Genomic DNA, 23713 nt, shown 5'->3' with positions numbered 1-23713 from the left:
CAAAGGCGCCCTCTGCGCACAGAGCTGTCGAATCTGCTCCTGCAACTTGGAAATGCGAGAAGCTGTCAGAAACACCCGGCCTTTCTTCGTGTCGAAACGCACCCCCAGATATTCTAGGGACTGCGACGGTACTAGGTGACTCTTGGCCAGATTGACAACCCAGCACAGCGATTGCAAAAAAGTCACGACACGAGAGGTGGCCTCCTCGCTCTCCGATCTTGATTTGGCTCGAATCAACCAGTCGTCTAGATAAGGATGAACCAAAATGCCCTGCAACTGCAGAGCTGCCACCACAACCACCATCACTTTGGAAAAGGTGCGAGGAGCTGTCGCCAGACCGAATGGAAGCGCACAAAACTGAAAATGTCTCCCTAAGACCACAAAGCGGAGAAAACGCTGATGCGCCTCTAGAATGGGAATGTGCAAGTAAGCCTCTGTCAGATCTAATGACGTCAGAAATTCCCCTTCCTGAACCGCCACAATTACTGATCGTAACGTCTCCATCCGAAAGGAAGGAACCTTTAGAACTGCATTGACCCTCTTGAGGTCTAAAATGGGACAAAATGAACCCTCTTTTTCTGGGAACCACGAAGTAAATGAAATAACAACCCGTTCCTCTTTCCCCTGGAGGGACGGGAACTACAGCTCCTAAACCAATCAGACGCAACAGAGTATCTCGCACTGCGCCTCGAATGACAAGGAGACACGAGGACGAAATCGGACAGAGGACCGTTGAACTCTAGCGCGTAACCGTCTCGCACTACCTGCAGCACTCACTGGTCTGACGTAATCTGGACCCACCTCTGGTAAAACAAGCGTACACGAGCACCAACGCGCACCAGAGACTTGGTCCCCAAACCATTATTGAGACACACGGGATGTACTGGTCGTTCCTGAAGAGGAATCGCGCACTCCACGGCAGCCACCCTGAAAGGACTGGGTTCTCTGGAAAAACTGACCCCTAGTCGCAACAGAAGACCTACCAGGCCGATACCACCTAGCTTCTCAAAACTGTCTGCGCACCGCAGACCCTCTAGAAGCCTTGGGACGAAGCCGAGGAACGTTAGCATCACCAAGCCCCCTTAGCAACTTATCCAACTCCTCCCCAAAAAGCAAGGAACTTTTAAAAGGGAGCGAACAAAGTTTTGCCTTAGAGGTGGCATCTGCAACCCAACCCCGCAACCACAGGGCTCGACGAGCTGCCACCGCTAGGGTCATGTTCTTTGCCAATGCCCGTAACAAGTCGTACAGCACATCTGCCAAAAAAGACGATCTCATCTCCAACTTCGCCAAATCCTGAATTAGCCCGCAGGCTGATAGGGCCTGCTGCCGCTCAGCCCAGCGGAAACATGTCCGAGCTACTAGACCTCCACAAACAGAAGCTTGTAATGTCAACGCAGACAAATCGAAACTCCGCTTCAGAACTCCAATTTCCTATCCTGAGGGTCCCGCAATGCAGCCCCACCATCCACCGGAATAGCTGTAGCCTTAGTCACTGCTGTCACCACGGCATCCACGGCCGGGGGCTTGAGAGAATCTCTGTCCTCCTGGGGAAGAGGATAGAGCTTAGACATGGCCCGAGCTACTTTACACTGAGCCTCCGGGGAATGCCACTCCTGCGTTATCATGTCTCTCAGGTCTGCATTCATGGGAAAAGAGCGGGAGACCCGCCTGATCCCCTTAACCAACGGGTCCACCTGTTTCCCATCCCCCAGCGGGACTTCCGCAGGATCAAATTTTAAGGTAGCAGACACCTGATCAAAAAGTTCAGATAATTCATCCCTGTGAAAAATCCGAACAACCGAAGGGTCCTCACCTGGCAACACCAGTTCCTTATCTTGGACTGCTAGAGACCCCTCATCCTCTTCCAGCGGACTAAAATCACCCACAGAATCTGGGGAAGAAAAAAATCTCCATATCCTCAGACCACTCCACACGTGGTCTTTTAGCGAGACCACCCCCCGTCCCTAGACTAAGGGGCTCCGCTTGCGACGGCCCCTCCTTCCAGGCTTGAAACATACTCCACATAAAATCCGGAGGAAACCCCATGCTTCCAGAAGCGTCCCCCCCAGATTGGCCTGAAAACGGGATTCCCTGAGGCCCCACGATCATCTCAGGTCCTGCTGGAGCCGAATCCAAGATGGCGGCGGTTCCCGCCAAAATCAGAACTGCCGCTGGAACTTGAGGTACTTCAACCTCATGAAAAACCGGCAGCGGGAACCTCCGCCGCTAACACCGGCGGCGCGGAGGATTGGGACTTGGGCTCTCCACAAAACCTGCACGAACTGCCAACCGCGTCTAAACCCCAACGCGCACACGACCAACAGCGAAGAAGCTTCCCCGACATGCCCAGAGACAAAAGAACAGCTGATCCAAAGTAAAAGCAGCAAAAACACTACTACTATTTAACATTTCTATACTACTATTTAGCATTTCTATAGCGCTACAAGGCGTACGCAGCGCTGCACAAACATAAAAGAAAGACAGTCCCTGCTCAAAGAGCTTACAATCTAATAGACAAAAAAAATATATAAAGTAAGCAAATCAAATCAATTAATGTGAACGGGAAGGAAGAGAGGAGGGTAGGTGGAGGCGAGTGGTTACGAGTCAAAAGCAATGTTAAAGAGATGGGCTTTCAGTCTAGATTTAAAGGTGGCCAAGGATGGGGCAAGATGTAGGGGCTCAGGAAGTTTATTCCAGGCGTAGGGTGCAGCGAGACAGAAGGCGCGAAGTCTGGAGTTGGCAGTAGTGGAGAAGGGAACAGATAAGAAGGATTTATCCATGGAGCGGAGTGCACGGGAAGGGGTGTAGGGAAGGACAAGTGTGGAAAGATACTGGGGAGCAGCAGAGTGAGTACATTTATAGGTTAGTAGAAGAAGTTTGAACAGGATGCGAAAACGGATAGGGAGCCAGTGAAGGGACTTGAGGAGAGGGGTAGTATGAGTAAAGCGACCCTGGCGGAAGACGAGACGGGCAGCAGAGTTTTGAACCGACTGGAGAGGGGAGAGGTGACTAAGTGGGAGGCCAGCAAGAAGCAGATTGCAGTACTCTAAACGAGAGGTGACAAGGGTGTGGATGAGGGTTTTGGTAGAGTGCTCGGAAAGAAAGGGGCGGATTTTACGGATGTTGTAAAGAAAGAAACGACAGGTCTTGGCAATCTGCTGGATATGAGCAGAGAAGGAGAGAGAAGAGTCCGCACCTGGAGTATTGTGTTCAGTACTGGTCTCCGTATCTCAAAAAAGATAGTAGAATTGGAAAAGGTACAGCGAAGGACGACGAAAATGATAGTGGGGATGGGACGACTTTCCTATGAAGAGAGGCTGAGAAGGCTAGGGCTTTTCAGCTTGGAGAAGAGACGGCTGAGGGGAGATATGATAGAAGTGTATAAAATAATGAGTGGAATGGATCGGGTGGATGTGAAGCGACTGTTCACGCTATCCAAAAATACTAGGACTAGAGGGCATGAGTTGAAGCTACAGTGTGGTAAATTTAAAACGAATCGGAGAAAATTTTTCTTCACCCAACGTGTATTTAGACTCTGGAATTCGTTGCTGGAGAACGTGGTACGGGCGGTTAGCTTGACGGAGTTTAAAAAGGGGTTAGATAGATTCCTAAAGGACAAGTCCATAGACCGCTATTAAATGGACTTGGAAAAATTCCGCATTTTTAGGTATAACTTGTCTGGAATGTTTTTACGTTTGGGGAGCGTGCCAGGTGCCCTTGACCTGGATTGGCCACTGTCGGTGACAGGATGCTGGGCTAGATGGACCTTTGGTCTTTCCCAGTATGGCACTACTTATGTACTTATGTAAGAGTCAAAGATGACCCAAAGGTTTCGAGCTGAGGAGACAGGGAGAATGAGAGAGCCATCAACAGAAATAGAAAACAGGGGGAGCGGGGAGGTGGGTTTGGGGGGGAAAATGAGAAGCTCGGTTTTGGTCATATTTAATTTCAGGTGGCGTTGAGACATCCAGACAGCAATGTCAGACAAGCACGCTGAAACTTTGGTTTGGATGCAAGGTGAGATATCAGGGGTAGAAAGGTAGATTTGGGAGTCATCAGCATAGAGATGGTAGGAAAAGCCATGGGATGAGATTAATGAACCAAGGGAAGAAGTGTATATAGAAAAGAGGAGGGTCCCAAGAACAGAACCCTGAGGTACGCCGACAGGCAGAGGGATAGAAGTAGAAGAGGATCCACCAGAGTGAACACTAAAGGTGCGGAGGGAGAGGTAGGAAGAGAACCAGGAAAGGACAGAGCCCTGGAATCTAAGTGAGGACAAGGTATCGAGAAGTATGCTGTGATAGACAGTGTCAAAAGCAGCGGAAAGATCAAGAAGAATGAGGATGGAATATTGACCTCTGGATTTAGCCAGTAATAGGTCATTGGAGACTTTAGTAAGCGCAGTTTTGGTTGAGTGGAGAGGGCGAAAACCAGATTGTAGTGAGTCAATAGCATGTGAGGAGAGAAAATCAAGGCAGCGACAGTGAACAGCACGCTCAAGTAATTTGGAGAGAAAAGGAAGGCGGGAGATGGGTCGGTAATTAGAGGGACAAGTAGGGTCGAGTGAAGGCTTCTTAAGGAGAGGTGTGACCACCGCATGTTTAAAGGCAGCAGGGACAGTCGCAGTGGAAAGTGAGAGGTTGAGAATGTGACAGATAAAAGGAATAAGAGCAGGAGAGATGGCATTAAGAAGGTGGGTGGGAATGGGATCAGAGGAACAGGTGGTACATTTTGAGGAAGAAAGGAGAAGTGTAGTTTCCTCAATAGTAACTTCAGGAAAGGAGGAAAGGGAATGAGGGGAAGGAGAGAGAGGAGAACGAACTAGTGGAGGGAGAGGTGGTGAGGTAGAGAAAGCAAGGTTTATCTTTTGAACCTTGTTGTGAAAGAATTCAGCAAGGGTCTGAGGAGATAATGAAGGGGGAGTTGGGGGAGGGGGCACCTTGAGGAGAGAGTTCAATGTGGTGAAGAGAAGTCGAGGGTTAGAGCCAACAGAGTTGGTCAGTTGGATATAATAATCCTGTTTGGCACGTAAAAGAGCAGATTGGAAGGAGGTCAGCATGAACTTAAAGTGTAAGAAATCAGCAAGGGCCCGAGATTTCCGCCAGAGGCGTTCGGCGGAGCGGGTACAGGAACGTAGGTAGCCGATATTAGAAGTCAGCCAAGGTTGGGGTTTTGTACGCCTTATAGGGCGGGTCATCAAAGGTGCAAGAGTGTCTAAGGCAGAGGATAGAGTATTGTTGTAAGAAGAAACAGCCTCGTTGACAGACGTGGATGGTGCCACAGTACAGAGGAGGTTTGAAACATGGGAGGATAGAGATGAAGGGTCAATATTGTGAAGATTCCTGGATAAATTAGATAAGATAGGACGGGACTGGGAGGGAGGAGATTTAAGTGTGAGTTATAAGATGGTGATCAGAGAAGGGAAGATCAGAGGCAAGGAAACTAGAGGGTGAACAGTTGGAGGAGAAGATGAGATCAAGACAGTGACCATTTTGATGAGTGGGGGAGGTGGAGCATAGTTGGAGATTAAAGGAGGACGTTAAAGCGAGTAACTTGGAAATATAACAGTTGGAAGGATCATTAGCAGGAATATTAAAGTCACCAAGGATGAGAGAGGGGGAGGAAGGATCATGGAAGAAGGCAAGCCAGGCGTCAAAGTCACTGAGAAAGGATCAGGGGTCGATAAATGACCGCTATTCGAAGAGGCAGAGGCGAGAAAAGGCGGATAGAGTGGACTTCAAAGGAGGAAAAACAGTGAGATTGAGGTGGAAGAAGGGGTTGAAATCTGGAGGAGGGAGAGAGAAGTAGTCCAACACCACCCCCGCGACCAGCAGGGCGAGGAGTATGTGAAAATAGGTAACCGCCATGGCACAGGGCTGCGACTGAAGCAGAGTCATCAGGGCAGAGCCAGGTTTCTGTTATGGCGAGCAGATGGAGGTGACGCGAGATAAAGAGGTCCTGGATATAGGCAAGTTTGTTACAGATAGAGCGGGCATTCCATAGGGCGCAAGAGAAGGGCAGAGAAGAGGAGGGGAGTAGAGAAATAGAGATGAGGTTAGAGAGGTCGCGGTGAGATCTGTAGAGTTGGGATAATAGTTGGTGAGGGGGGCCAGGATTGGGATTGATGTCACCGGCTGAGAGTAAGAGGAGGAGTAAAAGAGAGCGGAGGAGAGTAGGAGAGGTGTGGCCACGAAGGCGTCGAAGGCGAGAGGTATTTAGGTGGAATGGGGAAGGCAAAATGGAGGGAAGAAAGAGTCGGAGATTAAAAGCCAAGAGGGAGGAAGAGGGTAGGAGAGAAGGTGAGGTGATGAAGTCGATGGATGGGCAGTAAAGGCTCACCGGACCTTGCAAGCCTCAGCTCTCCCAGATCATCTGACCAGCCCCGGATAACACCGGAGTGCAGCTCCTGTAGCTCTCTTTACTTTTTTTTTTTTTTAACTTTATTTGAGCCCCACTGCTACAGACTACCTGGCACTCAAGGCTGCAGTACTACCACTGCAGCCGAGGCACAAAGCTGCCCAAAAAGGGAGAGCTAGCCAGGGGGAGGGACCCGGCCACCCGGGTGTGACACCCCAGAGGGGACAATGGCAGGAGGCCCCACCGGACCCACCAACCCCTAGCACACCAACGTATTCCAGGCACAGGGATTTTTCTACTCTTTTCCCTAGGGAAGACAAAAAAAATTAAACTAATCTCCCAAAAAGGTATCTAATTCCTACCAGACCGGCAAGCTGCACAGGCTGCATGTCTACCCTCTGCTGGAGGCTGAGATATACTGGATATAGATGGCTAGGCACACGTTATATGTACACAGTTAAAAGTTAGTGCTGGGCAGACTTATACGGTCTGTGCCAGAGCTGGTGGTGGGAGGCAGGGATAGTGCTGGGCAGACTTATAGGGTCTGTGCCAGAGCTGGTGGTTGGGAGGCGGGGTTGGTGGTTGGGAGGCGGGGATAGGGCTGGCCAGACTTATACGGTCTGTGCACTGAAGAGGACAGTACAAATAAAAAAGTAGCACATATAAATTTATCTTCTTGGGCAGACTGGATGGACCGTGCAGGTCTTTTTCTGCCGTCATCTACTATGTTACTATGGTCTTACACACAAAATTCATTAGCCTCCTACTAGTAATGGGGCAATTATATCATATGATATAGCACTTATATCCCGCTAAATCCCAAACCAAATGGTGGTTCAAAGTGGATTACAGACAATCACACATTACACCAAGAAACATAATAAATTCTACAGAATTCAGGTGTAATATTTCCTAAATAAGTATGTTTCTAAATCCTTATGAAAAGTAGTGTAAGAGGTAACAGAACACAGGTCCTCAGGTAATGGCATCCAGAATTGAACTACTTGGTTAACAAAAAGATTTTTCTAGAATTTTCTTATACTTAATGCCAACAAATGAAGGAAAGAGTAAGAGAAAAGGATCTCTTGATGATCTCTTAAAAGGAAAGACCATCAAGTTTAACAGATATACTCGACTGATTCCATTAATTAGACATTTTAAATACCAAGCAAGCTAGTTTAAATGAGATGCGGGCTTATACAGACAACCAGTGTAGGGAAATCGAGGCAGAAGTGATACTATTGTTTTTAAGTCTGGAAGAAGTGTTTTGTAGGATCTGCAATTTAGTTTGTAATTTAACAGTGATAGACGAATACAGACTGTTACAGTAATCTAAGTGGGATAGAGCGAAAGCCTGAACTAATACAGCAAAATGTTTTCTGTCAAAATAATGATGAACGTTACGCAACAATCAAAGCTTAAAGAACACTGTCTTAAAATGACTAACTTGTGGTTCAAAAGAAAGAGTAGAGTCCAGGATAAAGCCCGTGCATTCAACCTTTAAGGACAAGTCATTGGAGATTTTAAGTGTTCCAGGAATTGACTTTGTTACAGTATCTATCCATAATAATTTTGTCTTGTCCTTATTTAAAACCATGAATTACACTGTGATGTTCAATGAGTGAGATGCAGGAGGCAATCTTCGACACGGTAGTAAGATTGCCAGATTTTGGGACTAAAAACATATCATCTGCACAGAAATAAAACTGTACTTTCAAGGCAGAAAAACCTGACTCAAAGCAAGCCATATATATGTTGAATAAGATAGGAGAAAGGGGTGAACCCTGGGAAACCCCACAGAAAGAAATCCATCTCTCAGATAGCCCACCACACATCCAGCTTGTGGAGCTTTCCAGACTGCACGTCCATTCTTCGTACATTGAATGCAGGAAGAGAAATCTCCTGGTTAACATGGAATGGAGAAATCACCTTCAAAAGAAAAGCTGGGACAGTGCAAACAGAAACAGCCTAATTTGAGGAGAACAGGAATAGGTCCCAAAAGACCAAGAACAGATACCGACAGACCAAAGGTCCATCAAAGCCCAGCATCCTATTTCCAACAATGGCCAATTCAGGTTACAAGTACCTAGCAAGATCCCAAAACAGTACAATACTTAGAACCAGAGGCTGAAAAGTATGTCCACCCACGTGCAGGACACAGACAATACTGAGTAGCTGGACTGTATGCCAAGAGAAGTATGTCTCAGCTCAGTTCTTTATCTCCACCTATCCCGGTTGATAGACCCAACTATCCTACAGCTTCTGGAATAGTGGGAAGGTAAAATTATGTATCATACCTGATAATTTTCTTTCCATTAATCATAGCTGATCAATCCATAGACTGGTGGGTTGTGTCCATCTACCAGCAGGTGGAGATAGAGAGCAATCCTTTTGCCTCCCTATATGTGGTCATGTGCTGCCGGAAACTCCTCAGTATGTCGATATCCAAGCTCCATCCGCAGGACTCAGCACTTAGAGAATTACACCCACAAAGGGACACTCTGCCCTGCTCACCACCGCCGAAACGGGGGAGGGGAATTAACCCAGCTCATCCCCACACAAGTGGGGGAGGGGAATCCGTCCAGCTCATCCCCGTGGAGTGGGGGAGGGACACCACCCCGCCGATGCGGGGGGATCTGGCTTATCCTGCAACCGCAACCGCGGGAGGAGCTGACTGACCCTAACACCGCCGAAGAGGGAGGGGTACAAAGCTGCCCTACAGCCGCACGAAGCGGGAGGGAGCGCCGGCAGAATTTATGTCTCAATCCAGCCCCGTAAAACAGAGGGGAGAGGAATGCAGCAGCTCACTGTAACACAAACTCGTCTCAACTCTTGAAGAATCCAATTGAAAAACCTTGAACACGAAGTCCTCCTGAACAGGAACTGAAGACTAAACTTGAATCTGAAATGCAACCAGAATATAAACAGTACAGATATCTGGGAGGGGCTATGGATTGATCAGCTATGATTAATGGAAAGAAAATTATCAGGTATGATACATAATTTTACCTTCCATATCATCATGCTGATCAATCCATAGACTGGTGGGATGTACCGAAGCAGTACTCACCCAGGGCGGGACATTGAAATCCCTGACCGCAACACTGAAGCTCCAAACCGGGCCTACCGCCCGAGCAGCCACAGTCAAGCGGTAATGCCTGGAGAAGGTATGGGCCGATGCCCAAGTTGCCGCCTTGCAAATCTCTTCCAAGGAGACGGACCCGGCCTCTGCCATCGAGGCCGCCTGAGCTCTAGTGGAGTGAGCCTTCAGCTGGATAGGCGGCACCTTCCCCGCGGCCACATAAGCCGCTGCAATGGCTTCCTTGACCCATCTTGCCACTGTAGGCTTAGCAGCCTGCAGACCCTTACGAGGACCTGCAAACAGGACAAACAGATGATCCGATTTCCGGAAATCATTGGTTACTTCCAAGTATCTGATGATGACTCGTCTCACATCCAGATATTTGAGAGCAGAGTATTCCTCTGGGTAGTCCTCCCTACGAAAGGAAGGGAGACAGAGCTGCTGATTCACATGGAAGCGAGAAACAATCTTGGGCAGGAAGGAAGGCACTGTGCGAATAGTCACTCCTGCCTCAGTGAACTGCAGAAAAGGCTCTCGACATGAGAGTGCCTGGAGCTCGGAAACTCTTCTGGCTGAAGTGATAGCCACCAAAAAGACTGCTTTCAACGTCAGGTCTTTCAGAGATGCCCTCGACAAGGGTTCAAAAGGCGGCTTCTGCAAGGCTCTTAGCACCAGGTTGAGATTCCACGCAGGCACCACTGAGTGCAGAGGAGGGCGCAGGTGATTAACTCCCTTGAGAAAACGTACCACATCTGGCTGCGAAGCCAGGGAAGCACCCTTCAGGTGGCCCCTGAAGCAAGCCAGAGCTGCTACCTGGACTTTTTTATTTATTTATTTATAATTTCACATAATTACAAGATACACTTGTTAAAGAAAACTCGGAATTGAAATATTAATCAGAAGAAATTACAATAATATTTCTCATATCCATAGAAACAATATTTTCCTATCTTAGACCACCAACACTTAGGGGGGAGTTAAAGAACTTGAGGAGAACAAAAACAAATTATTTTTCTTATTTAGGCAATAGGACCTAGACCGCCCCACAGGTAGTCAATACTTCATTATTTCCCTTAATCCAAGAGGTCATTTGACAATCTTCTTTGATCCAACAAAGCTTTTCAATTGTTCAGGTTCATAGAAAATGTACTTATTATCCAAGTATTTGATTAGACACTTACATGGATAGGCTACCAAAAAGCTAGCTCCCAAAGCTTTAACTTCGTCTCTCAATAGCAGAAACTCTCTTCTTTTTTCCTGGGTAAATCTAGTGACGTCTGGGTAGATCCACAAGCGAGATCCCAAAAAAGTTTTTTGAGCATTTTTAAAATACAGTTTCATAATTGAATTTAGGTCTTGCTCAAAGACCAGAGAAACTAGCAAAGTTGAACGGATATGAATTTCAGGTAATGAATTTTCCAGAAAAGCCGTTAAGGGAACTGAGCGACAGGCCTTTCTCCAGACCTTCTTGCAGGAACGCCAGCACTGAAGAAATTGGAGCAGTGAAGGGAGAAAGTGAGCCTGCTTCACACCACGCTGCAAAGGTACGCCAAACCCTGGTGTAAGCAGTAGAAGTAGAGCGCTTCCTCGCTCTCAGCATAGTGGCGATGACCTTGTCTGAGAAGCCCTTCTTCCTCAGACGCTGCCGCTCAATAGCCAGGCCGTAAGACCAAAGGGGGAGGGATCCTCCATCACCACGGGACCCTGATGCAACAGGCCCTGCTCCACTGGCAGCCGCAGAGGGTCGTCCACTGAGAGCCTGATCAAGTCCGCATACCAGGGACGTCTGGGCCAGTCCGGACCCACCAGGATTATCCGGCCCGGATGCTTTGCCACCCGGTCTAGTACCCTGCCCAACATGGGCCAGGGCGGGAACACATAGAGAAGCTCTTGTGTCGGCCACTGTTGGAGAAGAGCATCTACTCCCAGAGATCGAGGGTCCCGTCCTCTGCCGAAAAAGCGCGGCACTTGGCAATTGGCCGATGACGCCATCAGATCTAGGCTCGGCTGGCCCCAGCGCTTCGTGATGTCCAAGAACGCCTGAGCCGATAACTGCCACTCTCCGGGATCCAAGGTATGGCGACTGAGAAAGTCCGCCTTGACATTCATGACTCCGGCAATGTGGGCAGCTGACAGCTGTTCCAGGTTCGCTTCCGCCCACTGGCATAGATTCATGGCTTCCTTGGCTAGAGGGGCGCTCTTGGTACCTCCCTGGCGGTTGACATAGGCCACAGCCGTGGCATTGTCCGACAGGACCCGTACTGGCTTCAACGCCAGTACCGGGAGGAACTCCAAAAGCGCCAACCGAATGGCTCTGAGTTCCAGGGGGTTGATAGGCCACTTTGCCTCTGCAGGAGACCAGAGCCCCTGCGCTGTCCTTCCCAAGCAGTGGGCTCCCCAGCCCGTCAAAGAGGCGTCCGTCGTGACGACAATCCACTCCGGGGTCACAAGAGGCATCCCTGCAGACAACTTGTCTGTCTTCAGCCACCAGCTCAGCACCTTGCGCACTGCTGGGTCCAAGGGAAGGCGCACAGCATAATCCTCCGACACCGGAGTCCAGCGCTGCAGCAGAGAGTGTTGTAGTGGTCTCATATGAGCCCTGGCCCAGGGCACTACTTCCATCGTGGCCGTCATAGAGCCCAACAGCTGCACATAGTCCCAAGCCCGAAGCGGAGAGGCTACTAGGAACTGGTCCACCTGAGCCTGAAGTTTGACAATCCGATTGTCCGGCAGGAACACTCTGCCCACTTGGGTGTCGAATCGAACTCCCAGATACTCCAGGGACTGAGTCGGGCGCAGCTGGCTTTTCTCTCAGTTGATGATCCACCCCAGGGAGCTCAAAAGAGCAATCACCCGGTCCACAGCTTTGCCGCACTCTGCATAAGAGGGGGCTCGGATCAACCAGTCGTCCAGATAAGGATGGACTTGTACTCCTTCCTTTCGCAGGAAGGCCGCGATGACCACCATTACTTTGGAGAAGGTCCGCGAAGCAGTAGCCAACCCGAACGGGAGGGCTCTGCCCTGGAAGTGTCGGCCCAGGACTGCAAAACGCAGAAAGCGTTGATGAGGAGGCCAGATGGGAATATGCAAGTACGCTTCCTTGATGTCCAAGGATGCCAGGAACTCCCCTGCCTTCACTGCCGCTATAACAGAGCGGAGAGTCTCCATGCGAAAGTGCCGAACTTTCAAGGCCTGATTGACCCCTTTGAGGTCGAGGATAGGCTGTACAGAACCTCCTTTCTTTGGTACCACAAAGTAAATGGAGTAACGTCCCTTGCCAAGCTGATTTTCTGGCACCGGAACGACCGCACCCAGGCGGATCAGATTGTCCAAGGTCTGCTGCACTGCCACAGCTTTGACCGGAGACTTGCAGGGAGAGAGTACAAACCCGTCTCTTAAGGGTCGGCAGAACTCTAGCTTGTATCCGTCTCTGATGACTTCCAGCACCCAAGCGTCTGAAGTTACCCTGGTCCACTCGCCCAGAAACGAGGACAGGCGTCCTCCAATCTGCACTGGGCCATGGACCAGGACCCCGTCATTGGGTACGAGACCCTGGGGGAGGACCGGAGGGCGCACCTCCGGGACGGCGGTCTCTGCAAAAGGAATGCTGCTTGGGGGAGAAATTCCTCTTGAAGGAAGAGGGGGCAGAGGAGCCCGACTTGCCCGGGCGGTACCGACGGGCTTCCTGAAACCGTCCTCTGGAGATACCGGGGCGAGCACTGGCCCGAGCCCTGACCTCTGGTAACCTCTTGCCCTTAGACGTGCCGAGATCGGTCACAATTTTGTCCAGCTCGACCCCAAAGAGCAGCTTGCCTTTAAAAGGCAACTTAGCCAGGCGGGACTTAGAGGCGTGGTCAGCAGACCAATGTTTCAGCCAAAGCCACCGCCGCGCAGAGACTGTCTGAGCCATACCTTTAGCCGAGGCTCTCAAGACATCATACAGTAAGTCTGCCAAATAAGCCAAGCCCGATTCCAGGGCCGGCCAATCAGCCCTCAAGGAAGGATCCGAGGGGGAAGCCCGCTGCACAATCGTGAGGCACGCCCTGGCCACATAGGAGCCGCAAACTGAGGCCTGCAAAATTAAGGCAGCCGCCTCGAAGGACGACCTTAAGGCCGCCTCCAATCTTCTGTCTTGGGCGTCCTTTAGGGCCGTGCCACCTTCCACCGGCAACGCCGTTTTCTTAGTCACCGCAGTGATTAAAGAATCCACGGTAGGCCAAAGAAAGGCCTCCTGTTCACTTTCAGGCAAAGGATAGAGGCGGGACATAGCCCTAGCCACTTTGAGGCTCGCTTCCGGGACATCCCATTGAGCCGAAATTAAGGTGTGCATGGCATCATGCACGTGGAAGGTTCTAGGCGGGCGCTTCGTCCCCAGCATAATGGCGGAGCCAACAGGGGCTGAGGGAGAGACGTCCTGTGGAGAGAAAATCTTCAAAATGCTCATGGCCTGCACTAACAGGTTGGGCAAATCCTCTGAGCGAAAGATCCGCGCTGCAGAGGGGTCATCTGCTCCATCCGAGCGGGAATCCGTCTCCTCCAAGGAATCCCCCAAAGGACCGTTGGGAAAACTCAGATACGCTGCCCTCATCTACATCAGAGGAAACAGAGTCCCCTAAGGCCTGGGAATCCACCCGAGGGCGTTTACCTCCGGGGGCCTCAACCCCTTTATCGGACAAGGGAGAAGGGGCAGCGTTTTGCATAAGGAAGGCCTGATGCAGCAGCAAAATAAACTCGGGGGAGAAACCCCCCAGACTGTGCACTTCAGCAGCCTGGGCCACAGCCCTAGACGCACCCTCAACCGGCGCTCGCAAGAGCGGGGGAGAAACATGCTGCACATCCAAGATGGCGTCCGGCGCGATACTCCGTGAAGGAGCCGTGCGGGAAGAACGGCGCTTAACTTTAGCCGCTTTTTTGCCGTCGCCCAAATCAAGGGCGGCCATGGCATTAACGTCTCCCAGCTCAAGGGCGGCCCAAGAAGAAGCCGTCCGAGCAGAGTGGCCGGCCAAGATGGCGGAGGCGAGCAGCGGGAGATGGGCGTTTATGGCGGGAAAAACCGCCGCACCGGAGGAAGACCCGGGACACTGACCGGCCTCCGAACTGACACCCAACAAGGGCGAATCAGACTTTAAGACCCCCGCATCCCCGCTAGAAGCGCACACGCGGTCCGGGGAGCGATTCTTTGCGCCCTCGCCCTCCGACGCCATAGGCCACGTGGAGATCGATCGGGGAACCCCCTGCCCGCTATAAAAAGGTAAAAATTACCTGCTTCTCGCTCCGAGCTGTAACGACCTGGTGTCCCAGTGAGTAGCTGCAATAAACGTTTAAATAAACGTCGAAATAAACGCCTTTAAGGACGTCCAAAATTTTTTTTTTTTTTTTTTTAACGGAGCCAGCGGGAGGGGGGAGAAAAGGAGGGACCTGGCGCCACCAGGTTTGCACTTGCTCAAGAAGAGCCCTCAACCCCAGGTACTCAACAAAACCTAAAAATTAGGCTTGGAGACCTAGCCAGAGCTGCTGCTGTGTGTGACCACCACCTGCTGAGATAGAGAACATACTGAGGAGTTTCCGGCAGCACATGACCACATATAGGGAGGCAAAAGGATTGCTCTCTATCTCCACCTGCTGGTAGATGGACACAACCCACCAGTCTAGGGATTGATCAGCATGATGATATGGAAGCTATGTAATAAATGTTCCACTTTAATCCAATAGCACCAAGTTATTATCTGCTATTCATTGATGTCAGAGTTGCAGAAAGGCTCTGCAGAACTGCATCCCATTCTATGGCTTGTGGATAATATAGATAGTGTCTCGCCCCTCACAGCAGGTAACCTATTGCCCAAGAATTCACTTCCCTGACACCAGTGCTAAGAACTCAGGCTATCAGTCTCTCCTCACTAATTCCATTACTAACCTGCAGGTCTTCTTGTTAGTTTCAAGCAGTCTGCATGGTACACCTTAGGGCAGCCTGGTTTCTTACAGGAAACAAGCTGTCCCCCATCTCCACAACTGAAACACTCATCTTCTCGCTCTTTTACTGCCTCTATTGCTGACTTGCGCTTCACAATCACTTTCTTTTTCTTGCTCTTGTCCTCAGTTGAACAGGGCTGGCTCTGTAAAAAAACATTGTCACAACTCATCACCTTTAAATCTCATTTTTCCACTACCAGATATGTCTAGAGGAGCACACAGGATAAAAACAAGAACCCCTCACCAGAGCCAGATAAATCCAATGCGATGCACACACACACGGAAACACAAGCAGCAAGACAGCCTGAAAGGTTCCTACCTTGGGGCGTACGCCTAGAAAACCACTGCAGTTCGGTGCGCCACACTTACAAACAGTCTTTCCATTCCCTAAACATTCCAGGTTGTAGTTGAAGGTCAGTTCAGTGCCTAGAAGGGAAAGAGATTAAAAAAACAACTTGCTATCAATAGCAACTAGAGCAAAAACCCCAAAATGCAGAACACGTAAGTACATAACTACACTGGGACAGAGAAAAGGTACATGAAGCCCAGCATCCTGTTTCCAACAGTGGCCAATCCAGGTCACAAATACCTGGCAAGACATTGTCTCCCAGCCTCTCTACCCATGGGTGTTCTCTAGCATGCTTCTTGATCATTGCGGCTTACAGACCTATATTACAAAGTACACATGCTTCCAGAAACTGATTTGCTTTGAGATTTTCAAAACGCAGCAAAGATCAGGCCCAAGTTAACCAACATAATTCTACAAAGCACAATAAAAGCCAACATTTTGCATCAGTTGCTTGCTAGAACAATATACAACCTCTATCATCTGACATTTACAACCCTTCCCCACAGCCTTGTTTAGGTATATAAAGGAAAGCTTGATATATACTCCAGGTACATCTATGCACTGCACCTTACCAGCCTTGATGTCACACAATGCAAAGAGGCCAACACGAGTATCCCCATTCACAGACCATTTCTGCGTCTCACAGTTTGGTTGGCAGCAGTGATTCATAAAACGAGCGTAATTTCCTTTCGGGCCTGCATCAATGATCCGATCCTAAGACCAAAGGGAATCCACGCAAACATGAGCTGCCAATGTTCCTTACTGGATCATGTTAAGATAATATTGAGTAGCTAAATCTCTGTGAGGACTGTACAAAGGGCCAGGAGGTAGCTGGTATTTATACTTATATGCGCACAAGCCTCTCAAACCCACTGTTCTCCACTGTAAGGCCCGGAAGCTAGTGATGCCCCAATCAAAACTAAGTGTGGCTCTCCCCCAAACCTTTTCTGGAGGCATGCAATTAGTGCTGTTCTGACACTCCTCAGCTCTCAGTGAATTTGAAAAGTTCAGTGCCCAAACTTGAATGCCATTCTTGCAAAATTTTCAGTGATGCAGGAGTTGTGGCACTGTGTGGTTCAGGCTCTCTGAGGGTCACCCAATGACATAGTGCAGAAATTCAGGCACCACATGGTTCAGACTCACTGAGAAAGTCACATAATGCTAGAAAACAACAAAGCAGTTGTTCCAGAACTGCACCTTCAGCAAGCATCCACAAACTAGGGGCAGCCAGCTTGGAGAGGAAAGGGATGGAGCCTGGATGGTGAAGACTGTTGGGAAAGTCAGGTGAGGATTAAGTCTGGCTGTGATCAAGGAGCTGGGCTTTGGCAGAAGGAGAGAAAGAGTGGTGGGAGATGTAGTGGGATCTGGTGAAAAACCAAATACAATAAGAGAAAAAATCCAAAGTCTTCTGGATTTCAGAAAACATTGGTTTTATTTGGAAGTGTTTACGAGCAAGGTAATCAAATACTGGTTTGATTATCTTGCTTGTAAAAACTCTCCTACAAAAATGAGCTATAAAAATTAGTTTTAAAACAAACAAAATATTCTGGCATGTTTTTATTTTTTTTTTCAGTTTTATACCCCACCTAAAACTAAGCAGAGTGATGAACTAACTAATTGCTCACAGCTACTTCCAGGTTCTCTTTTTTTTTTTTTTTTTAATGAACACTTGCTCACTAGCACAAATGTGAGCTGGACCAGTGGTTCATGGCTCTAGAGCTGCATGTTGCCAGGCAGGAAACCTGGGATCAATCTGAAGCCCAGCATCTGACAAGTGGGACTGACAAGGGCTAAAAAGCAATACCTAGGCCCTCATGATCAAAAGCAAACTCCGGCACTAGAGGCTGTTAACGCCATACTAGCACTGTAGTTTGCTGCCAACCCATGATCAGAGTCTTTAAGTGCGTGAAACAACGCACTCGAGGGCTCGTAGCGCAAGTAGCATGCTAAACAGGGCTCTTAGCGCAAGTAGCCTGCAAATGCATGCTAATCAGCGCTTAACGTATTCATCCCCAATGATCAGCGTCCAGCGCGCCAAAGATTGGGTTGCTGGCCGCGGCAAACTCAACGCCAGCTCCAAGCTGGCGTTAGGGTTTGCCAATCATTGGGGAGGAATGGTGAGCCCTGTCCAGCATGCAGTTGCATGCTGGCAGGCCCCCGTTCGCCCCCCCCAAAGCAAACGTGAACAGGGCACTGGAGGTCCGGTGGACCTCCGTTCCCCCCGACGATCTCACCCCCCCCCCCCATATTCAGGGAGGGCTGGAGATCCGGTGGGTCTCCAGCCCCCCCAACCCCCAGAAAATGTCAAGTGGCTGCCGCCAGCCAAACCCACCCAGTGATTGGGGGGGGGGGTGGGGGGGGCTGGAGGGCCGGTGGACCTCCAGCCCACCCCAACTCCCCCCCCCCCCCAGCATTGTCCTTCCAATCCCTGGTGGTCCATGAGGATAAGTAGAAGTAGTACTAATAGTAGTAGTGACAACCCCCCTCCCGGCCCCCCTACCTTTAGTTGGAGGAGGGACGCAGCCTGCCTCCCTCCTCTTCCAGTTGCCGCCGCCGCAAAATAGCTGCGCCGTGTCCTGCCATTTGCATCCTGGGATGCGCTGGGCGGGGCTACAGACCATGTAAGGGAGCGATTCCCTTACATGGTCTGTAGCCCCGCCCAGCGCATCCCAGGATGCAATGGGCAGGACAGGGCACCGCCATTTTGCAGCGGCATCGACGAAGAGGAGGGAGGCAGGCTGTGTCCCCTCCTCCAACTAAAGGTAGGGGGTAGTCACTACTACTATTAGTACTACTTCTATTTATTCTCACGGACCACCAGGGATTGGAAGGACAAAGCTGGGGGGGAGTTGGGGTGGGCTGGAGGTCCACCAGACCTCCAGCCCCCCCCCCCCCCCCCCCCATCGCTGGGTGGGAGAGGGTTTGGCCAGTGGCGGCCACTTGACATTTTCTGGGGGTTTGGGGGGGCTGGAGACCCACCGGACCTCCAGCCCCCGTTGTTTGGGCCTCGGGGCAGGGTGTTTGACAGGTTTGGGCTTTTGACAGCCCAGACCTATCAAACAAGTGCGGGAGGATTGTGCTGAGCACATGCTCGGCACAATTCGCCCGCACTTTTACATGATAATCAAAGATAATTGTGCTGCTTAAATTTGCATGCATTATTTTTGATCATCCGTGCGGTAAAGCCCAGCGCTGTTCCAGCGCTATTTTTAGAGCGCTGTTTGGAACAGCGCGGGGCTTTTGATCATGAGGACCTAGTGGCTGGTCCAAGGGCATGCCTGTACCAGCTTCTGGAAAGAGCATCGTACATATAGCCTTTGCACAAGGACACCTGATGTATTGAGGGAAGTTGGATGGGGTGGAGGTTATAAAAATAGAAAATCCCTGGGTAGCTGCAATAGCCAAATAAAAGCTGGTTCCAACAGAACCGGAAGCCCAAAGGAGCAGGAGAAAATTGAATAGCAAAGCAAAAAGCAGCTGTGTTGTGTCATGGGTTTAATCACTACTGTGTTTCAGGAGAGTTGAAAACTGAAGTAGAAGATGCAACTTGCACTTTGTATTCCCTTCAATTCAATGCAGTTCAAAAGGTTTTCACCAAATAAATAATGGGCCACTTTACTGCAGTTGAGTTCTCATCTGTAGTCATCTGACTGCTAGCTCATTAGATTACTCTGTATTTCATGCATAAAATGTTCCCTAAAAATATTAGTTACAGTTAATAAAAGACCAACAATTCAGGTCAATAAATTAACCTTTCATAACAAAGTAATTCAGCTTTATTATGCTATACTTAGACAAATGAAAAATCAGCATGTATTCTGCTTGCTAAGAAGGGCCAAGTATAGCGGGTTTACCTTATCCAAAGTTAGCATGTAGAAATTGGTGATATCATTTTCTTGGGCATGCCGAATTCTGGCCCGACACTCTTCCTCATCTATTAACTCTCCCACGTATTCATTCACAAACTCACCCTGCAGCGCAAAAGGATACACTATACAATGCTTTATATTGGAGAAAGGGCACATAATTCAAAAATTCTCTTCTCAAGCACAAAATGAATCATTAATTTGACATACAGCTGGTGTCTACTTCAAGCAATAATTGCACATACACTTGCATCTTTGGCAATAATATAATTTAAGTTACATATGATTACTAATTCACTTGTGGAAAAGGAAAAATTAGGTCTTACCTGCTAATTTTCTTTCCTTTAGTCCCACCAGACCAGTCCAGAACTCACAGGTGTCATTGTCCATTGACCAGCAGGTAGACAGAGAAATAAATATTGTTATGTGCCCTATAAGGACCTTGTGCAGCTCCAGTATTTTGTTACCAAAGCAGCAGAAACCTTCAAGGCTTTAGAGATTACAAAACTTTTCTTCTTTCTTAAGTCTTTGATAAACCAAGTAATCAACAGCAGGAAACTCTGTAGAAATTGACTAACAAGAAGAACTTGAACTGTGAGCACAGAAAACCAACTGTAGAAAAAGACAAATGGAAAATTCATGTATGCTGAATCACAGCAGGAATTTGGACTGGTCTGGTAGGACTAAAGGAAAGAAAATTAGAAGGTCAGACCTAATTTATCCTTCCTGTGTCCTCACCAAGCCATTCCAGAACTTGCAGGATGTAACAACGCAGTCCTCAAAATGGGAGGGAGTCAAACGCCTGCTTCAATTACTGAAGCTCCGAAGGAGGCTTCCTCCTTTGGCACAACATCCAATCTGTAATGCTTGGAAAAAGTATGAACAGAGTAGTAGTGTTGCTGCCCTACAATTATCTACTGGAGAAATTGCACTGAGTTCTGCCCAAGAAGTTGCCACACTATAGTGAAATGCACTTTCAGCACCAAAGGTGGCTGTTTGCTCACAAGAAGATATGCTGAAGAAATAATTTTTTTCAGCCAGCGAGCGATCGTAGCTTTAGAGGTTGCTTTACTTGTTTTAGAATATCCAAAAAGGATAAACAATCTGTCAGACCTATGGAAATCATAGTCACTTCTAAATATCTTATTAAAACTCTACAACAATCTCCAGGAACCAAAGTGCCACAATCTTCCCTTCAAGGGAAGGAAGGATTATAGACTGATTCAAATGAATCGAAGAAACCAGTTTTGGGAGAAAAGAGGGAACCATGCATATAGAAACACCTGCTTCCATAAAGCGGAGAAATAGATCCCTAAAGGAAACAGCCTGAAGCTCAGAAACTCTTCTAGCTGAAGAAGTGGCCATCAAAAATATTGTTTATAAAGTGAGGTCTTTGATGATAATTTTTTTCAGAGGCTCAAATGTTTTTTACTGTAACAATCTGAGAGCTAGATTAAGATTCCATTCAGCACATAGTGCACGGAGGACATAAACAGTTGACTCCTTTCAAAAAGTAAACCATAACAGGATAGGTAACCAAAGAGTTTTCCAAACACCAGCTAAAGCTGCAAGCCCTTCATAAACCAAGAAATAAACCCTTCTTAAGACCATCCTGAAGAAAGGTCAGAACATGGAAAAATGAAAAGGCAAAAAAGCAATCTTTCTGAATGAACACCAGTCTCTAAAAGTTCTCCATATACTTGTATATGCTAATGAAGTAGATCGCTTTCTACCCTGCAGTAGGGTGGTAATGACTTCCTCCAAGTAACCTTTAAATCTTAATCTTGAGCTTTCAAGAGGCAAGCTGTAAGACCAAAGGAGATAGAGTTTCCATGAGAATAACAGCCCCTGGGCTGAGGGAGACTAAGACTTGATCTACCTGGAGACGAACCAGGGCTGCATACCAAGGCCTTCTTGTCCAACCTGGAGTTACTAAAAATCAGATCCAGATGGGATGAAAATTTCAGATTATGAGCCAACTAAGGAGAGAGGAAATACCTGTATATAATATATATAAACAACTTTCATTGTACCACAGAAAGGTGGTATATCAAATGCATTACTATTCATAAGATTCAGACCAATACTGGCCATGGAGAGAACACACAGTGAAGGTTGTCCCATGGCTACAGCTGAAACAAGGTATCCAAGGTCCTCTGTGCTGAATTCCTCTCGACTGAAAAAATGGGACACCTTAAAGCAGATGGCCCTTGAGGGTATATTCCCATGCTGGCTTAGCAAGATGCCAATATAATCTCAGTAACTGAATTACCTCGTTAGCTTTTTTGCTTGGTTTGCTATGTCGGCAGTATTCTGTGACTTTGATATAAGAAGGCTCTGTCATGCTCAAGTGTCTGATTATACGACTCCTGAAGCAGGCGGTCATCCGCCGAAACACAGTTCTGCGTCCAGTCCCTTATCTGAACTTTTTTCCAATAAATTTTGAGATTGCCACTTTCCTTTGGAACTCTTCTTTCTTGGATGACCATTGTCTAATCCCTACTTTGTTATTTGGCTTTGAGGATATATGCCAAAAAAATCACTTCCATAATACAATGTGTAACGGTGGCCTTTGATGCTACTGCACTCTTTTTATTGCCCAACAGTCCGCCTGACCTTCAAAAGCCCTCACCCACTTCCCAGTACTGCAATAAAGCCTGCAGCATATCTAGAAAACAGAAGACCAAAAACCTTTTCTGTAAGAAGGGACTTTACAGACTGACACACTGGCTTCAATAAAATGCAGAAAAGGATCTCTTCAGAATGCCTTTGGCTCCAAAGTCCACCTTACCAGGGTAACAGCCACTAGAAATACCATCTTCAATGTAAGGTCCTTAAAGGTTGCCTTTTTCAATGGTTCAGAGTGTCAGACCTAAAAATTGGAGACTAAACTGAAGTTGCACTACAGGCAAGAGAGCAGCACTGGAGTCTAAAAATGTGTGACCCCTTTTAGAAAACGAACCACATCCAGGTAAGAGGCTAAAGGCACCTTCTCCATGTGATCCCTACAGCATGCCAAGGCTGCTACCTGCACCTTCAAAGAACCTACTGCTAAACCTTTCTTGTATCCCTCCTGCAAAAAGGAAAGAATCTGCACCACCAAAGCTCAAATAAGAGAGGCAGTCCTCACTGAAAACCAAGCCTCAAAGACCCTCCAAACTCTAGCATACGCCACAGAGACTTTTTTTTCTCTGCCTACAGTAAAGTAGTAATTACATTCTCTGAGTAATCTCTCCATCTCAACTGTACCCTTTTTTTTTTAATTTATAGAAGTCTTTATTGAGCATTAAGAACATAATACAGAACATTGTTAACACAGCTCATAACATCATAATCCAAGTGAGCCAAACACCAGTGTGAATAATTTCAAAGGGTACCTATAGTGTCATTGGTCCCACCATAACCACAATATGTACTTCATGTTTTTATACAATTGTTTTTTTATTACCCTCCCCTCCCTTCCCTCCTAAACTCCCCCCAACAAAACCCCACCTCCCCTCCCCCTGTCTCAGACCAAACATCTACTATCCCGAACTTGCATTCAGAAAAGGCAGCCACACTTTCTCCCATTTGGGCAACATTCTTCTTTTCACAGCCGTCAATCTCTCCATCTCACATATATATCTGACTTTCGTGATCCAATCTGTCAGCGAGGGAACCTTCGGGACCTTCCAATGCCTTGCCAGGTTAGTCCGGGCAGCCTGCAGAGCTCCCCGCACCAGCAACCATTGACTCAACCTTAGTCCCACAGGCCGCTTTCCTAGCACAAAGACCAGGGGATGCCACTGCACAGGCCTTCCTATCCATTTTTGGAGCCTAGACTGAACCCCCCTCCAGTACGCTTGTGCCTTACGGCAGGACCACCATATATGACCCATATTTCCCACTCCCCCACACTGCCTCCAACATGATTTCGTCACTGATGGGTACATGTGGTGCAGCCTTACTGGCGTGAGATACCACCTGTAGAAAACCTTTAATGTGTTCTCCTGTAAAGCCACCGATCTTGCAGATTTCATTAAGCTACCCTCCAGTTGCACCCAGGCCTCGTCTGGCAAAGTGAAATTCAACTCCTGTTCCCACCTC

General features: G+C 48.3%; 1 protein-coding gene across 1 annotated transcript in view; it reads right to left on the bottom strand.

Moving 5' to 3' along the window:
• Positions 1 to 23713, bottom strand: part of NSD1 (nuclear receptor binding SET domain protein 1) — a 226858-nt gene that overhangs the window by 20646 nt on the left and 182499 nt on the right. The window contains 4 exon segments of the mRNA XM_030212301.1: positions 15357 to 15555; positions 15732 to 15838; positions 16334 to 16475; positions 19616 to 19732. Coding sequence (XP_030068161.1) covers positions 15357 to 15555; positions 15732 to 15838; positions 16334 to 16475; positions 19616 to 19732 — 565 coding nt within the window.

This window comes from Microcaecilia unicolor, chromosome 8 (genome assembly GCF_901765095.1).
Source record: "Microcaecilia unicolor chromosome 8, aMicUni1.1, whole genome shotgun sequence".
Classification (NCBI taxonomy): domain Eukaryota; kingdom Metazoa; phylum Chordata; class Amphibia; order Gymnophiona; family Siphonopidae; genus Microcaecilia; species Microcaecilia unicolor.
Note: the sequence above shows the minus strand (reverse complement) of the source record. Positions and strands in the feature narration are given on the sequence as shown.